The 16,988-nt window shown below is 40.7% G+C and overlaps 1 protein-coding gene and 1 long non-coding RNA gene across 6 annotated transcripts in view; both read left to right on the forward strand.

The window, feature by feature from the left end:
• The first annotated feature begins 365 nt into the window (after nucleotides 1-365).
• Nucleotides 366-16,988, forward strand: part of LOC113662108 — a 20,770-nt gene continuing 4,147 nt past the window's right edge. The window contains exon 1 of the long non-coding RNA XR_007139019.1: nucleotides 366-642. This is a non-coding gene — a long non-coding RNA (uncharacterized LOC113662108). The remainder of the gene's footprint in view (nucleotides 643-16,988) is intronic.
• The window catches only part of pacs1a (phosphofurin acidic cluster sorting protein 1a), a 17,563-nt gene continuing 2,414 nt past the window's right edge, over nucleotides 1,840-16,988 (forward strand). Inside the window, exons 1-18 of one of the 5 annotated variants that reach the window (XM_027176787.2) lie at nucleotides 1,840-2,364; nucleotides 7,075-7,162; nucleotides 7,461-7,550; nucleotides 7,665-7,790; nucleotides 8,385-8,529; nucleotides 8,644-8,735; nucleotides 8,963-9,046; nucleotides 9,647-9,703; nucleotides 9,925-10,085; nucleotides 11,102-11,195; nucleotides 11,599-11,685; nucleotides 11,846-11,958; nucleotides 12,071-12,203; nucleotides 14,386-14,490; nucleotides 14,849-14,955; nucleotides 16,093-16,247; nucleotides 16,775-16,885; nucleotides 16,983-16,988. The exon at nucleotides 16,983-16,988 is cut by the window's right edge and continues 112 nt beyond it. In XM_027176787.2, coding sequence (XP_027032588.2) covers nucleotides 2,213-2,364; nucleotides 7,075-7,162; nucleotides 7,461-7,550; nucleotides 7,665-7,790; nucleotides 8,385-8,529; nucleotides 8,644-8,735; nucleotides 8,963-9,046; nucleotides 9,647-9,703; nucleotides 9,925-10,085; nucleotides 11,102-11,195; nucleotides 11,599-11,685; nucleotides 11,846-11,958; nucleotides 12,071-12,203; nucleotides 14,386-14,490; nucleotides 14,849-14,955; nucleotides 16,093-16,247; nucleotides 16,775-16,885; nucleotides 16,983-16,988 — 1,906 coding nt within the window. In that variant the 5' untranslated portion in view covers nucleotides 1,840-2,212. Of the gene's footprint in view, nucleotides 2,365-5,443; nucleotides 5,460-7,074; nucleotides 7,163-7,460; nucleotides 7,551-7,664; nucleotides 7,791-8,384; nucleotides 8,530-8,643; nucleotides 8,736-8,962; nucleotides 9,047-9,643; nucleotides 9,704-9,924; nucleotides 10,086-11,101; nucleotides 11,196-11,598; nucleotides 11,686-11,845; nucleotides 11,959-12,070; nucleotides 12,204-14,385; nucleotides 14,491-14,848; nucleotides 14,956-16,092; nucleotides 16,248-16,774; nucleotides 16,886-16,982 lie in introns of those variants that run through there. The other 4 variants (XM_027176785.2, XM_027176786.2, XM_047805824.1 and 1 more) reach the window with 4 other exon arrangements.

Raw genomic sequence — 16,988 nt, forward strand, 5'->3', positions numbered from 1 at the left:
TAGAGAATGTCCTATCATGATCTATGGAATGATAGATAGATAGATAGATAGATAGATAGATAGATAGATAGATAGATATATAGATAGATAGATAGATAGATAGATAGATAGATAGATAGATAATTAATCAATCCTGCCTCGATGCCCGATGACGCCTGAGATAGGCACAGGCTCCCCGTGACCCGAGTAGTTCGGATAAGCGGTAGAAAATGAGTGAGTGAGATAGATAGAAATAAAACAGGGTCAGGGCTGGAAATGCAGAGTAAATGAACATGAAGCTTGTGCATAAGCATGACACGTAAGAAAAAACAGACGCACAACTGAGCAGGTGACTGAGAAGGTAAATGCAGGATGTGATCAGACATTCAATAAGAAGAATCCAATACAAAACAAAACACTACACTTATACAAACATCAGATACAGAGATAAATGATGTTTTCCCTTACATAAACAGATGCAGATATAGAGTTCAGTAGTGCAAAAAACACAGTCACTGGTATAGAGATATGTGTGGGGGGGATTGATCTTGTCAGCTGAGTCATTTTTCATACACTCAACAAGTGGATGAGTATATGTGTGTGTGTGTGTGTGTGTGTGTGTGTGTGTGTGTGTGTGTGTGTGTGTGTGTGTGTGTGTGTGTGGTGTATCTTCCAGATCTGAATGCTTAATACAGTACCTACAGTGAGGGGTCTGGTGTCTCTGTAATGCTGTGGAAGGGTGTCTGCAAAGTTAAACCAAAACAAAGACCTGTGGATACAGTCTCTACCAGGATGAATCCCACCCCATCACCCTTTCACAATATCTCACTGAATGGATTAATGGGGATTAAAATAATGTAACTAGATGCATGACCATCACAATTACCAGCTCTCATCCCAGCTGGGCCCCTTTTGAGACTTAACCGACACATCAACTGACAGAATATCGTATATGTCTGTCTGTTTACGCGATGGAGGGACTTTATTGATCCCTGAGGGACATTTTGGATTGCATTCTGCAGAGATGAAAATTGTATCTCCAAAGGACAAGATGCTTTAGGGCATGATGTAATTTCCTCCACTTTCTTTGTTACAGTGTGTGAGCAAGAGATAAAAAAAAGAACAAGCATTTTCGATGCTGCAGCTATAATAGACACATGACTAAAGAGAGAGAGAGAGAGAGAGAGAGAGAGAGAGAGAGAGAGAGAGAGAGAGAGAGAGAGAGAGAGAGAGAGAGATGAAATTCTTAGACTGTTCTTCATCTCAGCTTTTCGATTGTAATGCACATAAGAGCACATCACATTTAATGATTTATATGCTGTAAAATCAAGATTGACCTTCACTGTAAATTCAAGATCAGGTTCTATCCTGTTGCTATGCCCCTTTGCACAAAGCAAGCGCTATAATGTCATGGATTGCCAGGGTTGGTGTAGAAGAACTTGAGTGGTCTGCAGTGACCTCAACCCCATTAATCACTTTCAGGACGATGTGGATTTCTAGCTGTGCAGTTGGCCTCCTCACCCAGGATCCCTGCCTGATATTACTAATGTTCTTCTGGCTGAATGAACAAAACCCACAAAAAGCCACACTCTAGAATCTACAGGAAAAAGGAGAACGGAGGCTATAATAACAACAGAAAGAGGAGTGAATCTGTAAAGGTTCAAATGTTCAACAGGTGCATAAGGACATGCTGGTCAGGTGCAACACCTTTTGGTTATATAGTATATATGAGAATGAGTTTCTAATCCTAACGCATTGTAGTTAACCAGTTAACTGAACCACGACACACTGTAGCGTGCTTGTGTAAATGTTCCAGGAAGCATCGTGCTGCATGAAACATGCATGAAACACGCACGGCAAACACGCAGGCGCGCACAACTGCACCGCTTTACGCTCGAGCGCGCGATGAATCCTCAAGGCGTTCTCGCGCTCCTTTAACCGGTGGCGTCGCTGTTCTGTGTGATCGTTCAGACACGTTTCCGCCTTCCTGCTGCTAAAAAAGCTTCACTTGTCAAAGCCCGGAGCAGGTTGTCTGCTAGAGTGCAGCGTGTTCAGCAGACAGGCTCCGTACACTGAGGTATAAGATGACCGGCGTTGGGGAGGAAGCGGTGCGGGCGACAGTGACGTGTATCGTGACACGCACAACGATTTTCACGGCTGAAGATGCGGGGAACTGAGAGCAAAGCTTGATCTAGAAGAATTGTACTGCGTTTTTTCTCATTACGCCGTTAGCATGTCGGAGCGAGGTGGAGTTCAGAGAGCCGGAGTTGCGTCTCCGCACCTGCAACCTTTCAGATCCGTCAGTATTTCATCAAACCGCCCGGTTCAAATGAACCTGTTTGCGACCTGGGAAATCGACCGGTCCTCCCCCAGCTGTGTGCCAAGGTGCGTGTGCGTGTGCGTGAGAGAGAGAGAGAGAGAGAGAGAGTGAGTGTGTGTGTGTGTGTGTGTGTGTGTGTGTGTGTGTGTGTGTGTGTGTGTGTGTGTGTGTGAGAGTGAGTGTGTGTGTGAGAGTGAGTGTGTGTGTGAGAGTGAGTGAGAGTGAGAGTGTGAGTGAGAGTGAGTGAGTGAGTGTGTGTGAGTGTGTGAGAGTGAGTGTGTGTGTGTGTGTGTGTGTGTGAGAGTGAGTGTGTGTGAGTGTGTGTGAGAGAGTGAGTGTGTGTGTGTGTGTGAGAGTGAGTGTGTGTGTGTGTGTGTGAGTGAGAGTGTGAGTGAGAGTGAGTGAGTGAGTGTGTGTGAGTGAGAGTGTGAGTGAGTGTGAGTGTGTGTGAGGTTGCAGTGTTGCCGACTCGTCATTTTTGAACTCCTGTCACTGTAATGTAGGACGCCGTGACTCATTTGAAACTTCACATAAGTCTTTCCATACATGATGTACAATGTTTCAACATTTAACACCTTAAAGCCTTAGCTATAAAGAAAACCTCCACCATGAAACATATTTACAATGTTTGGTCTTAAAATATTTTTGATGTGGTTAACCATTTTTTATAATAATTTTTATCTTGACCTGATTTTTTGATATGCCGTGAGAAGTCAGCACTCGTGTACCCCTGTGACGTCGTAGTGGGACGAAATAACAATAGGTTTGAATGGATTATGCAGCTTGTTTTTTCCCCAACAAAACCAAACACCCCCTGAACCTTTTTAGTGCTATGTTTGAGGCGAAGTTGAAACTTGTCCTTCACTACTTACTATAAAACAGCCCTTTTAGGCAGATTACAGTCAGAATGAATTTTAAACAAATCAGTTACAAATCATACTGAAAGTTATAATGTATATTATTGAATTCTTCTACTGTTTAGTAGCCTTGCTTGACTGGTCAATCAATAGACCTAATGCCTTGTATTGGTGGGAATTACAGGAATATGTAGCTAAATATGATCATACTCACTTAAATAATACTCATGAAGTAAAATTGAAGGGGGGTCATGTTACAGATTTTACAGTTAAAGGGGTCTCGATCTACAAAATGTTTGAGACTTGCTTTTATGGCTGGTTTCTTGCTTTTCTCCTCACATGCTCGTTCACCAGTGTAGCTCTTTAACAAGCTCTGTAATGACCGCGCGTTTAGTCTTCTTTGGCAGTTTTTAGTTTAGCTCATTTTTAATCTGACCCAACATCATCTGGTTTTTAAAGAGGCCACTAATTCCCACGTGGACCACAAGCTAATTTTCACACACTGTGTTTATTTGGCTGTGAAATACCCTTATTCGCTTCACTGACAGGTTCCCATATGTGCCGTTACACAGGGGCCTTGAGTTATCTCTTACTCATGGTTATGCACATAGAACTCCACTTTAAGTTAGTCTATGTAAAAGTCTACCGTTTATAGGCTGTCTGAATGGTTCATGACTAGGGTTTAGTAGTACTGCATACTAGCACTTAGTCTAATCCCTGTATTTAGTTGTCAGTTTCTCTTATTTTCAACAGTTGTTTCTGGTAAATTAGTGTTGCAGCATTTGTGTTCCTGTCAGCTTCTTTCTCAGCTCTTTGCTTGGACTGAATTCTGCCTCTCTACAGATAAAAGCATCTGTGAAATGAATAATTAATGTAACGTAATACGGATCAATGTTTATGCACAAACCAGACTGCAGCTCCACACTTCCATCGTCTCTGTCGAGATGATAAAACGGAATGCTATAAACATGGTGTACGTAATCAGCATATACTGAAGATCTTTAAGTTTTAAAATGGTGCAGTATGCTACTGTTCTATACTCTTCTTTCAATAGGAGCAACTAGACACGAGTTAAAATTTGAAGCAGTAAATGACCTGTAAAGGTGTACAGAAAATTGTTACAGCAGTGGTGTAACGGCAGCTTATTAATTCTCCGTCGTTATTGTTTTTATTGTTTGTCTTTAAATGTAAAACTGACAGTTTGCAGCATATTTTGTGAACGACTTATATAACATGGCTCTGTAAATATTGTGTCTAGGAGAATAACTGTTAATCCTTCCAAACGTTGTCTATATTAAGCATTCATTAGTTCCTATTTCATGCCTTTGCTTCCGTATATCTGTGACCACCACACAGTGCAATGGCAAACTATTTCTTTCCTGTCATACAACATCTACCAGTCATGGAGAGTGAAGATTATAGCATACTTCCTCTGGAACATGAAACCATCCAACCACATTTTTTTGTAATTGCAGCTTATTCTACTGCACACAGAGGCCTTAACACTTACAGTCTCTGACCCCTTCTGCATGAATGAGCTCACAGAAACCCACAATTTGCTATGATAGCCAGAGATAATGGGGAAAATTTTGTGCTCTTGAACTTTCTTTGGTATCTTCAGGATTTGAACGATATGCCAAATATCCTTCAATATACTTTTTTTTTTTTTGCTGTGCCACTTAATGTTGGGGAACATCCACAAAGCCAGTTACGTCCTGGTATCATCTAGGTTGTCATTGTAATAACTGTTTTTCCTGAAACTTTAGATTCCTTCCATAAATATTAATAAGCTACTACTGACACAAAGCTTAGCCATAACAAAGAAGAGCTCTTTTCTTTATTAAATACAGTATGTTTTGAATCCATTCATTATTAGATTAGATCATGTGACTGTCTACATTCCGAGTTACTGTGAATGACTTATTCTATAAATACAATACTGAATAAGAATAAGAGCATTAAAATAAACCAGTCATTTGTCTTGCAAACGGAAATACACACAGAAAAAAAGGCTTACATTTTTTATATTAGACCTTATTTAATAAAACTGTTATCTCTCTCTCATGCTTTCTCAATCTCTCTCTATCTGTGTCTCTCACTCCCTCTCTCTCTCTCTCCCTCTGTCTCTCGCTCTCTCTGTCTGTCTGTCTCTCCCTCTCTCTCTCCCTCTCTCTCTCTCTCTCTCTCTCTCTCTCTCTCTCTCTCTCACATGCTTTCTCAATCTCTCTCTATCTGTCTCTCGCTCTCTCTGTCTGTCTCTCTCTCTCTCTCTCGACTCTATAGTTACACTTTACTAAGAGAGGGTTAGTCATATATGTGAATTATACCAGAAATTCAGGAAGGATGGCTTTGAGCAGTTTTGCTTTGAGAAGACAGTTAGGCCTACTCAAATCTGTGGTGTGATGATTTAGATCCTTCGATGTTGGGAGATACAGACAGATCTAGCTGATGATCCATAGCAGTGTTTAATACTTTATATGTATTGTACACACGGTTTGTTTGGGGATGTTTTAGCTGATGTAGCTGTCACAATCTTTCTATATTGTAACACTAAAATCCATTTCCTGACACGTCCCAGCGAAGTATTTTTAGCACATCTCAGGTTTTCCCAGTGCTCTAAATTTTTTTGTTGTTGTTTGTTACTACAACATTACTGGTCTATATTTGTCTATATTTATTTCTTTGTGATTTTAGTTTTTATTAACCGTTCTTGCCATGAAGATAGCCTCAGTAGCTGACATGGCAGTAAATTATAGCAACTAACTGACTAACTACAACATTACTGCAACAGTACGGGGAAGTCGTGGCCTAATGGTTAGAGTGTCTGACTCGTAACCCGAAGGCCGGCCACAACTGTGGTACTTGAGCAAGGCACCGAATCACCCCCAACTGCTCCCCGGGCACCGCAGAATAAATGGCTGCCAACTGCTCCAGGTGTCCAGGTGTGTGTTCACGGTGTGTGTGTATTCAGTCTAATAATCTTCCAGTGCAAATTCTAGTTACAATAGATGCATGAACGTTATTGCTGAAAGGTAGCAGTCTAGTTTCAGAAGCTGTCAAATACAAACTGAACGCTCTGATAATATCTCTATGTTGGCTGGGATGATGCTTACTTCTTGCCCTGTGAGTGAAGGGGCAACAAAATGATGTACTGGCTCATGATCTGAGGAAAATTGAAGATTTTGATGGTTTCAAGTTAAGACATCTTTCTGATCTTCAGGACATTCTTCTGATATGTAAACACAGTTCATGTCACGTTGCATTTGTTTGAGATGTCCCTGATTACCCAGACTGGTTCATGGTAGTATGTTGGCAAGATGTCAAGTTAAATATATTATGTATATATAAATGTATAAAAGAAATCATATCTGCACCGTAACCCTTGTATGTGTTAAACACACTGAATTTAAATCTCTCTTTCTCTCTCTCTCGCACTCTCACTCTCTCTGTCTGTCTCTCTCCTGTATATCTGTCTCTCTCTCATGCTTTCTCAATCTCTCTCTATCTGTCTCTTGCTCTCTCTGTCTCTGTCTCTTGCTCTCTGTCTGTCTCTTGCTCTCTGTCTGTCTCTTGCTCTCTGTCTGTCTCATGCTCTCTGTCTGTCTCTCGCTCTCTGTCTGTCTCTTGCTCTCTGTCTGTCTCTTGCTCTCTGTCTGTCTCTCACCCTCTCTGTCTGTCTCTCGCCCTCTCTGTCTGTCTCTCGCCCTCTCTGTCTGTCTCTCGCCCTCTCTGTCTGTCTCTCGCCCTCTCTGTCTGTCTCTCGCCCTCTCTGTCTGTCTCTCGCTCTCTCTATCTGTCTCTCGTGCTCTCTATCCATCTCTTGCTCTCTCTATCTGTCTCTCTATCTCTCTCTCTCTCTCTCTCTTTCATGCTCTCCCTCTCCCTCTCCCTTTCTCTCTCTCTCTCTCTCCCCTCCAGACTCCTTAGTTTGACGCTTAAAAAACTGGTGATGTTAAAAGACCTTGACCAAGACCTCACATCAGTGGTCATTGCAGTCAAACTTCAGGTAAACCCCAATTTTTTTTCTCTTTTCTTTCTTAACTAATTCATCTTTTTGTTCTCATACATGGTCTGGATTTGTGTTGAATGTGGAAATTTGCCTACTAGTAAGTACGTTTTACAGCAGTCTAAATATCAGATTGAATAAGTGCAATTTATTCTGTCAATCCTTACATTTAGTTGTCAGCTATCTTTTCTATTTCATTGTGTATGCGCCTATTCAGCTTGTCATTCAAAAACGCAGCATCCCGCCGAGGGACCCGCCTTCAAGTCACTAACTCATCCTTTAATACGTGACCTTGCAGGGATCAAAGCGAATTCTGCGCTCTAATGAAATCCTACTGCCATCTCCTGGGCTCACCGAGACAGATTTACAGCTCACTTTCTCCCTTCAGGTTTGATCTAGTGTGTCATTGTGTGCTTGTGTTCATTTGTCACGACTGTTTTTGTTAGACAACAGTTTTTTGTACTGTTTCTTATTTTTGTGTCCAACCCTTTTAATCCAAAAGTATCCACACTTTTTGAAGAGAGATGCCAACAGACTGCAAATCATGCTCCAGCGAAGGAAAAGGTACAAGAATCGTACAATCCTGGGGTACAAGACACTAGCATTGGGCCTGATTAACATGTCAGAGGTGAGCAATATTATCAGTCTACTGCAGATTAACAGGACAAACAGGCTACTATAAAAAATACTCTTGTGAACACACTTCACTAAGTTTATTCCATAAATTCGTATCACTTTTCATTTTTAGCTGGCTAGTTAACAGGAATTAGCTTATTATCAATACGAATGAATTGAAGTCTTTGGGGTCATGTTCTCAGATTTTATCCAAACTTTTTAAAACAAACAACAAAAACACATATTTGGCCATAATCGGTTCAATTAGCTAACTGTTGATAGCTAGTCCTCGAGCTAACCACTAACTACAGATAAGGTTCCAGTGACTCATTTTGCGTCGTCATATTCTCATTGGCAGCCAATCCTATTAAAACGTCCAATAACAATTCAAAACATTTTATTCACTTGCATTAGCCAGGTTAATATTTTTAGACAAGTCATAAGAAGGTTATTAAAGTAGAAACGTGTTTCATTAGACTTGAGACAGAAAGTCGGCCATTTTGAACATACAAACGTAGAAATCTGCCTTTTAATATGTAAAGTGACTGGCACTTGAACAGTTAAATTCATTCTGATACTTCGATTTATTGATATTTTCATCTACAAGGTGATGCAGCATCCCACTGAAGGTGCTCAGGTATTGCATCTACATACTAAAATAAAGGACATGGCTGTACTCGTGGCTGAGATCAGTGTTTACTCCATGTCCAGTCAACCTATAGACCCAGAAAGACCAAAGGCCAAGCTGTCTGGTAAAGAAGTTTCACTTCTCAAACACGCACCCTAACACATCTCAAATAGAGACTGCTGATTTACAGTATTCATTTCTGCATTATTGTACTCCTTATCCTTCTGACCCTATGTAGACCGATCCCCTGACATTGATAACTATTCTGAAGAGGAGGAAGAGAGCTACTCATCTGAGCAGGATGGTAGTGATGACCCATTGCATGGACAGGTTAGGAAAACTTTACATAAAAAAAAAAAAGTAAAATATGGTAATAAATGTCAGGTCAGCTTTATCAGCTTCATCGACTTAACATCTAGAAACAAAGAGTTTGTCCATAATGGGATGTTACCTATTCGGCAAGCTAATAAACAAGCTAAAATATACCATAACAATTAGAATAATGTGAATATTAGTGGTATTATGGAGACCAAACCTGTTTTATTCCTCCTTGGCAGTACCTTTATGATGATGAGGATGAAGTAAGGAAGAAGAAGCCTCATCGTAAACTTATCTCTGGTACTTCCATTACAAGAGCTAATGTGAGTTGCCGGAGCAGATTGCTGCTGCTGGCTCTAAATGGCCTTTTTGTGCTTGCTTACAGCCAGTTTTCATCTGCTTCATTTTCATCTTATCCAAGACAAACAAGTGCAAAGCTGTTTGCTGAACAACCATCTATTACAGCTTGGGCAACTTGCCCATCAGTGTTTGTTTCTCTACTTGAAGGGCTCCATTTCTCCAAATTGACTCTAATCCCCGGGAACAGGCCGATGTGTTCATGGTAGCCCAAGGTCCCTGTTGGCCTTTCAACAGAGCTTGATAATTCTAATGGCTTGAGTCCTTTGAAACGTGCTGACACATTAGGAGGTCAATATGTATTGACTATGTCGAAGTGCGAGATTGGGATATCTCTCATCATATGCTTGTGTCAGCTTGCTGTTTTTGATTAGCCACACGATCTGTCTACTATCTGGTGATGTGCTAGATCGTGTGCCAGCTCTGTAAGCGTTCTGCCTTGTTACTGTTCTTTATCCTCCTCCTCTGCTTGCTGCTATTTTTGCTGCTTGTGTCGTACAGCTTAATTCATGTGGATTTGCTTTTCCCACTATTCTGCCTAACGTGAACTGTTTTATATTCAGCAGCCGAACATCAAGCAGAAATTTGTGGCACTGCTGAAAAGGTTCAAAGTTTCTGATGAGGTAAGCCTTTATTAATCGCATTTCATGTCCCTTTCATGTGTCCCTTTCTCCATTGCCTCAACCATCCTCCACCCTTCCTGTTTATCTGTGGGGTCTGTGATTATAACCCCGACTCCCCTATATAAGTTATATAAGATTTGCAATTCTTCACCACAAATCTTTTATTTTTACATTTTGTTGTTTGCATTGCAGTGTTTGATTGCTTGATTTTGTACATGTAGGTGGGATTTGGCCTGGACAACGTATCCCAGGAGCAGATTCGTGATGTAGAAGAAGACCTGGATGAGCTTTACAACAGTCTGGAGATGTACAACCCCAGTGACAGTGGACCAGACATGGAGGAAACAGACAGTGTCCTCAGCATGCCCAAGCCCAAACTCCCGTAACATACAATAACACACTTACACACTGTGCAGTACACAATCCAGACACGTACACAATCCAGACAGATCGTTCTGCATTGGCAGATAATAAAAGACAGATAAAATCGAATTAAAGCCTTACATAAAAACTTAACATACATCACTCAGGTCTTACGTAGTTTACAAAGAACAAAAGGATTAAATCCGAGCAGATGTTGTGCTAGAAAGCCATTTAGGGGTCAAGCTAAGATTACAGAAAAAGAAGAACATTGGAATCAGATGCAGTATAAGGTGTGATGTATAACAGATTCACTGGGTCTGATCTGTGATACCTTGGTGAAGATTTTCGCCTTCACGAACGTTCGGAGGAAGCAGGGAAAAGAAAATCTTGTAAAACCCACAATAACAAAGGCATGATATTGTGATACTGATCGATGACGTCACTTTGATGACGTCGATGACTGTACAAAATGCTAATGCTGTGCAATTTTGGAATCACTCCATTAAAAATAGTTTGTCCGAATTGAAATCTTACTGATCAACCAAGCAGTTCTTTCAACCACAACCCAACTCTTTACAACAAGCACATATGAGAGTTTCAATTCTTTTACCAGTAGTGATTTTGTAAGTCACTGTAGCTACACCATTCCATAGCCCCAAGAAGTCTTACGTAACAAGCATCTGCTGAAGCTGCTATGCAAATCTTTTTCAAGTATTTTTTAGATCATGAATCTCTTGTGAGGACCCTGCACTATGTGGGGGTGTATCTTACACCGTGATCAGGGTACAGATTCGCTTCTCTGACCTAAAGACAAAGATAAAAATACAAACGACCGGCTTCTCATAAACGTCTGTTGAATTATTCCATTGCCTCTTACTGTGAATGCATTTTCTCTGTTCTTGTGTGTGTGTGTGTGTGTGTGTGTGTGTGTGTGTGTGTGTGTGTGTGTGTGTGTGTGTGTGTGTGTGTGTGTGTGTGTGTGTGTGTGTGTGTGTGTGTGTGTGTGTGTGTGTGTGTGTGTGTGTGTGTGTCTAGGCCATTCTTTGAAGCTATCTCTCAGTCCAGCTCTCACAATGAGTTTGGCAGTCTGAGTAGCAGATGTTCTCTGGGCAGAGATACACTGAATCCAGTGAGTGTCATATTTACAGCACCAACAGAAAAATCTCACCTTTAACTTAGTCAGCTTTTATTTCATTGTAGGTCAATATTTCCTCAATTGTAGGTCATCATCCATCTATCAACTATCTACCATTTAATTTGTTGACCATCCATCCATCCATCCATCAAATCTATTTATCCATTTAAATTAGTCTACTATTTATGTCAATTCAAGTATCCAGCCATCCATCTGCATTTCCAACTACACTCTCTGTTAATCAGTCCAATTCTCCAACTATATACAGTATCTTTCCTTCATCCATCCATCCATCCATCCAAGATCTATTCATCCATCCAAGCTTCTAGCAGTTATTAATTTATCTCTACCTATATCTATCTCTTTACCTATATCTGAATCCTCTCTCTGTCTCCAGCAGCAGGCAGAACAGAGCACATCAAGTAAAATTCGGCGATCTAGTAGTGCACACCTGGATGACGCCTTCTCCGAGATAGACACAGCGGTGGGGTCATCATCTTTTTATCCATCCTTCCTTCCTTTAAGCCTGTCTTTGTTGTCTTTTATTTACACTTCATTTAAGTCTCTTTTGGTCTCTCCAAGAAAGCCGTATATTGCCCTCATGTTCATGTAGCTGGTGGGTAATGTTGTAGTTGGTGTTGTAGGAGCTGAATGAGGTGGAGGTTTGGAGCGATGGAACTCCCAGCATCACTGTATCTGTGGCTGAGAGACCACATACCCCTCAGAGAAGCAGCTGCCAGACCATGCCTTCCCCAAGGCCAGTAGCACACACACACACACACACACACACACACACACACACACACACACACACCACATACTGTGTAAAACCTCCCTCTGTGTAACATGCTATTGTTACTAATTCTCAGGCTTGATGGTGGTCACACTCCTAAGCATAAGCGAGGGACTCCCATGAAAGAGAGGCAGCTTTCTAAACCTCTCAGTGAGCGGACCAACAGCTCAGACAGTGAGCGCTCACCTGAGCTCAGCCTCACTCCACAGGTGAGCTCCTTCCCCTCCTCACATGGATTAATCATCTCGAGAGGGCTTTTTTGATACAAAGCTTAAAAGTGCTTATCAAAAATAAGGGGTCCTGCAGAAAGGAACAGAAAAGTCGCATCTCGCTCACGGGAACTTTTTTGCTGTACCTGGAAGGTTTTGAGTTCTGTTGGCATCTGATCTCCGATAGCTACAATTTCTGGTCCCTAAAAAACAACAACAACAAAAAAAACCCGAATAGTTTTCCATCTATTAACATGAGCATGCAGTAGGCCTTAGTAAATGCCTGGTCCCTAATCGTTTATTATGTAGTTTTATATGTCTGTAAAGCTGCTTTGAGACAATGTCCATTGTTACAAGTGCAATACAGATCAAATTAAATTAAACTGAAATTGAATTGTACAGAGGTTCAGAACTTAAATAGAGACTAGATGCGTGTGGTCATGCGCTGATGATGATGATGATGATGATGATAACTGTGTGTAGGATTTTAACTAACCCTCACCTGTAGTTTGGATCAATTATGTAGTTAGGTCGAGCGATGTATAGCAGTCAGAATTCATCAAGAATTCACTATCGATTATTTTCCCTTGGGGTTTTCCAGTGCGCCAAAAATTGAGAGTTGTTAAGAAAAATATTTTGAAATCTGAAATTACGGCTTAATGATTACATAAATATAATGTCAGTTACCAACACAGCATCTTTTTCAGTATGTACTCTTATGACACGTGGACCACTTATTTGATCGAATGTGCATCCTTCATTGTGACAGAATAATTATTAAAAAAAAATCCGATCAGTAATTGAAAATGACATTTTACATATTGTGGAATTATTCGATTGGATTTTAATAATGTATTTGCATAGCGCTTTTAACAATTTACATTTTAATATTTAACAGTTTAATATTATACAGAGATTCATGTAAAACAAAAATTCAAGATTAATATTAGACTTGTATTTAAATGTGTTTGTATTTATCTTCAATGAACAAGCCTCGCCCTTAGATGGAAGAGGAAGAAACCTTGAGAGGAACCAGACTCAAAAGTGAACCTCATCCTCATTTGGGTGACACTGGAGGGTGTGATTATAAGCTGTTATAAACACCAGAGAGTGTTATTAGAATTCTGAAAGTTAAAGATGGGAAATATTCTGAAGTGTAAACACGTTGGAGGCAACATGACAAGTTTGCCTCTGGTGCCCAACTTTAATTAAATTCGATATTCAAATAAAACCATTACATTTCTTTTTTAATTAAAAAAAGATTTTTAGTATCATATGAGAACATGGAGATTAACGCAAAAGAAATTCCATTCATTTTCCTTGACATAATACTTTACATCGAAATGTAGTGTGTTTTAACACGATATATTTCAACGCAATTCTTTTTCGTGTTTAAGATGTACATCGTGCATACGTAGGATTCGCTAATTGGCTAACTTTAGCTATGTACATAGTTGACGAGTAATTAGTTGAGGATGTTATAAAGGCTGATCACCTTAATCATGTAGCTCTGCCTTATATTATTAGATTTGTAATAGCATCTGTAGTATATTATATTGTTTAGGTATGTCTATATATCTGACTTTAATAAGAAATGCTCTATTTGTTCATTAAGATCATTTGTTTTAGTTTATACCCTGCGTTCGTCCGTTGTGCCAGAGAATCTCGCTAAAGCTCTGCAGTATAAACAGCCCTGAAGGGTCCACAGTAAACGTGGTGATTCATTTAGGCTGTGGATTTGAGCGCGGGACATTGCGTGGGTGTGTTAGGAGCAGAGATGTTGAGCGTGGAGCAGAGTGGGCGCCCAATCTGCTTATATAACAGCACATTGGCTCTGCAGTGAGTCAGTAATTGGCTATCATTGCCACTATTGTTGCACAGAAATATCCGAATGCCTCTCTAGCGTATGACGTTTGTTAGGGTGAAGTGTTATGTTTTAATTCCCACTGTGGTGCTGTGCCTGATGTGTGTTTGACAAATTGTCAGCTAAAGAGATATAAATAGCAGTGTTTTGGATGTCCAGTGTTATTTTCTACATTGTGCCATGTAATGTTGCCCGTTTGAAACTGTCAGCTTGTTTAGCCAACAGACCGGTATCAGTGTAATCACTGTGCTCTGTCAGTGCTGTGTGGGCTTATTGTAAAGAAACAAAACTCACCTTTTCTCTTGCGAATACGTGCAGATGCCGAGGAAGATAGTGTACGACCAGTTGAACCAGATCTTGGTGTCGGACACGGCTCTGCCCGACAGCCTCATCCTCATTAACAGCAGTGACTGGCAAGGACAGGTAATGACTAAATACTGTGCCTCGGAGCCAGCAGATAAGATTTTCTTTGTTTTGTTAAATTAAAAATTAAATCAGTCAAACCAATGATTTGCTTAGCATAATATACTGTACCTTACAGTACAGTATATAATATGTTTAGACCAGGATTCCTGTAAGTTTTTTCCACTATATTCATCAGATTTTTTTTATCCAGATGTAAAATCCAGGACCGTGTCAGTTTTTTTTAGCCAGCTGGCAGCTTCTATAGGCAAAAAGTTTAAAGAAAACTCGATAAATCAAGTTAGGATAATGTACACTGGTCCCTTAATGTAGTTATACTTATAGGCTTGTGTGTGTGTGTGTGTGTGTGTGTGTGTAGTATGTGGCAGACTCCCTGCAGGTACAGAAGCATCCTGTGGTGTGTACCTGCTCAGTGTCGGAGATTCAGGCTGTGCTCTCAGCTCTGCTCACTCGGATACAGAAATTGTAAGTGGTTCCGTCCGAATGGATATGAACTCCCCATATAACTTGTCTTGCTAATGCTAATATTCAGTGACGGCTAGTCAAAATATTGCAAAGGAAGGCTAAAATTCACATACACATAACTACATGTTACACTACATGTCATGTCGGTGACGTGTATACAGCTTAAAGCGTTGGTAGTTTTTAAAGTAAAGTTCCAGTGCTATAAGGTCTATCTTTGATAGAGAAACTAGAAGTTTTACTATCAAATGCGTTTTGGAAAAAAAACAACAACACCACAAACGATTGAGAAAAAACCCACTATTTTTGTTACTTAGACGTTTTATTGTGTTTACGTGCGTCATCTCGATCACTGCTGCACACACAAACTCCACAGAGTGGTTCTCCAGTTGTAATCACCTGCTGTGACTATTAGTAATAATCTCTGGGAGTTTATAATCTGGACCAGAAATTCAGTTTGTTGGGGGGAAAAAACCGGTACACCATAAAATAAATATTTATACCCATATAAGCTCTGGTATCATTTTATTTGGCATTGAGGGTCATCATAAATAGATAAAGTAATAATCAGGTCATACTGACTTGGGTAGAAGATTCTTACCTAGTAAACATTTTTCATGGTTTAATATACAGGCTGAATTAGAAGCATATAACAGCCACAATATTACGCATCAGCACGTTCGCCTCACACCTACAGGGTTGGGGGTTCGATTCCCGCCTCCGCCTTGTGTGTGTGTGTGTGTGTGTGTGTGTGTAGTTTGCATGTTCTCCTCGTGCCTTCGTGGGTTTGCTCTGGGTACTCCGGTTTCCTCCCCCGGTCCAAAGACATGCATGGTAGGTTGATTGGCATCTCTGGAAAATTGTCCGTAGTGTGTGAGTGTGTGAGTGAATGAGTGTGTGTGTGTGTGTGCCCTGCGATGGGTTGGCACTCCGTCCAGGGTGTATCCTGCCTCGATGCCCGATGACGCCTGAGATAGGCACAGGCTCCCCGTGACCCGAGAAGTTCGGATAAGCGGAAGAAAATGAATGAACGAATATTACCCATCTCCCAAAGGTTAACATATTGTAATGATTTATGTTTTTGCCCTCATCTTTTCTGTACCTCCACCCATGTATCACCGGTGCTCCTGCTCTCTGCAGCTGTAACTGTAACTCTGTCACACCGAAACCTGTGAAAGTGGTGGCTGTTGGAGGGCACAACTATCTTGGAGCCATTTTGCGCTTCTTCGTATCTCAGCTAGCCAACAAGACATCTGATTGGCTGGGGCATTTGAAGTTTCTGGTGGTTCCACTAGGTAGGTGTTTTTCAAATTCCAACTTTATTAGTCACCTTCACGATCATACACAGTATGACATGCAGTGAGATGCTTTTTATGACCGTCCGTGTTATAAAAATAGAGTCAAAATAAAAATGGTCAAAAATGGAATTTAACAACACAATAAAATGGACCAGAGGAAAAATGAATAGATAAAATCTAAAACAATACAGCATGTGAATGCACTGATGATACGAATATGAAGAGAGATTTATATTGTACTGCTGTGTAATAAAGTGCATCTGTATGCAATGAGCGTGCAGTCTTAGTGCAGATTTGTGTTCTGTGCACAAAGCCCAGTCGGGGTAGTGCGTGTTGTGATACAAGTCCAGAAAAGTCCTTGCTCTAGGGGTTCTGGTTGAGGGCCCGAAAGGCCTGTGGGAAGAAACCCCTCATCATTCTATTGAGGAGAACTTTTTCAAGATCTTATTAAAAAATAAAAAAAGATAGGATCGTGTTTGATATAACTGGGACATCAAGCTGACAAAATGCCAAATTCTGTGTAGGTTCTCACCCTGTGGCTAAGTACCTTGGCTCCCTCGACAACCGCTACCGCTCAGCTTTCCTCGACAGTGCGTGGCGGGAGTTCTTCAGTCGGACAGATCAACCTCAACCAGGTACCTAACTTTGTGGTGCTGCTTTGCTTTCGGTCACATCATGTCACACAGCAGAATCTATAATTCCTTCTCTGAATGTGTTTGTGTCTGGGTCCAGGTCTAT

The sequence above is a fragment of the Tachysurus fulvidraco genome, chromosome 21 (genome assembly GCF_022655615.1).
Source record: "Tachysurus fulvidraco isolate hzauxx_2018 chromosome 21, HZAU_PFXX_2.0, whole genome shotgun sequence".
Taxonomy (NCBI): domain Eukaryota; kingdom Metazoa; phylum Chordata; class Actinopteri; order Siluriformes; family Bagridae; genus Tachysurus; species Tachysurus fulvidraco.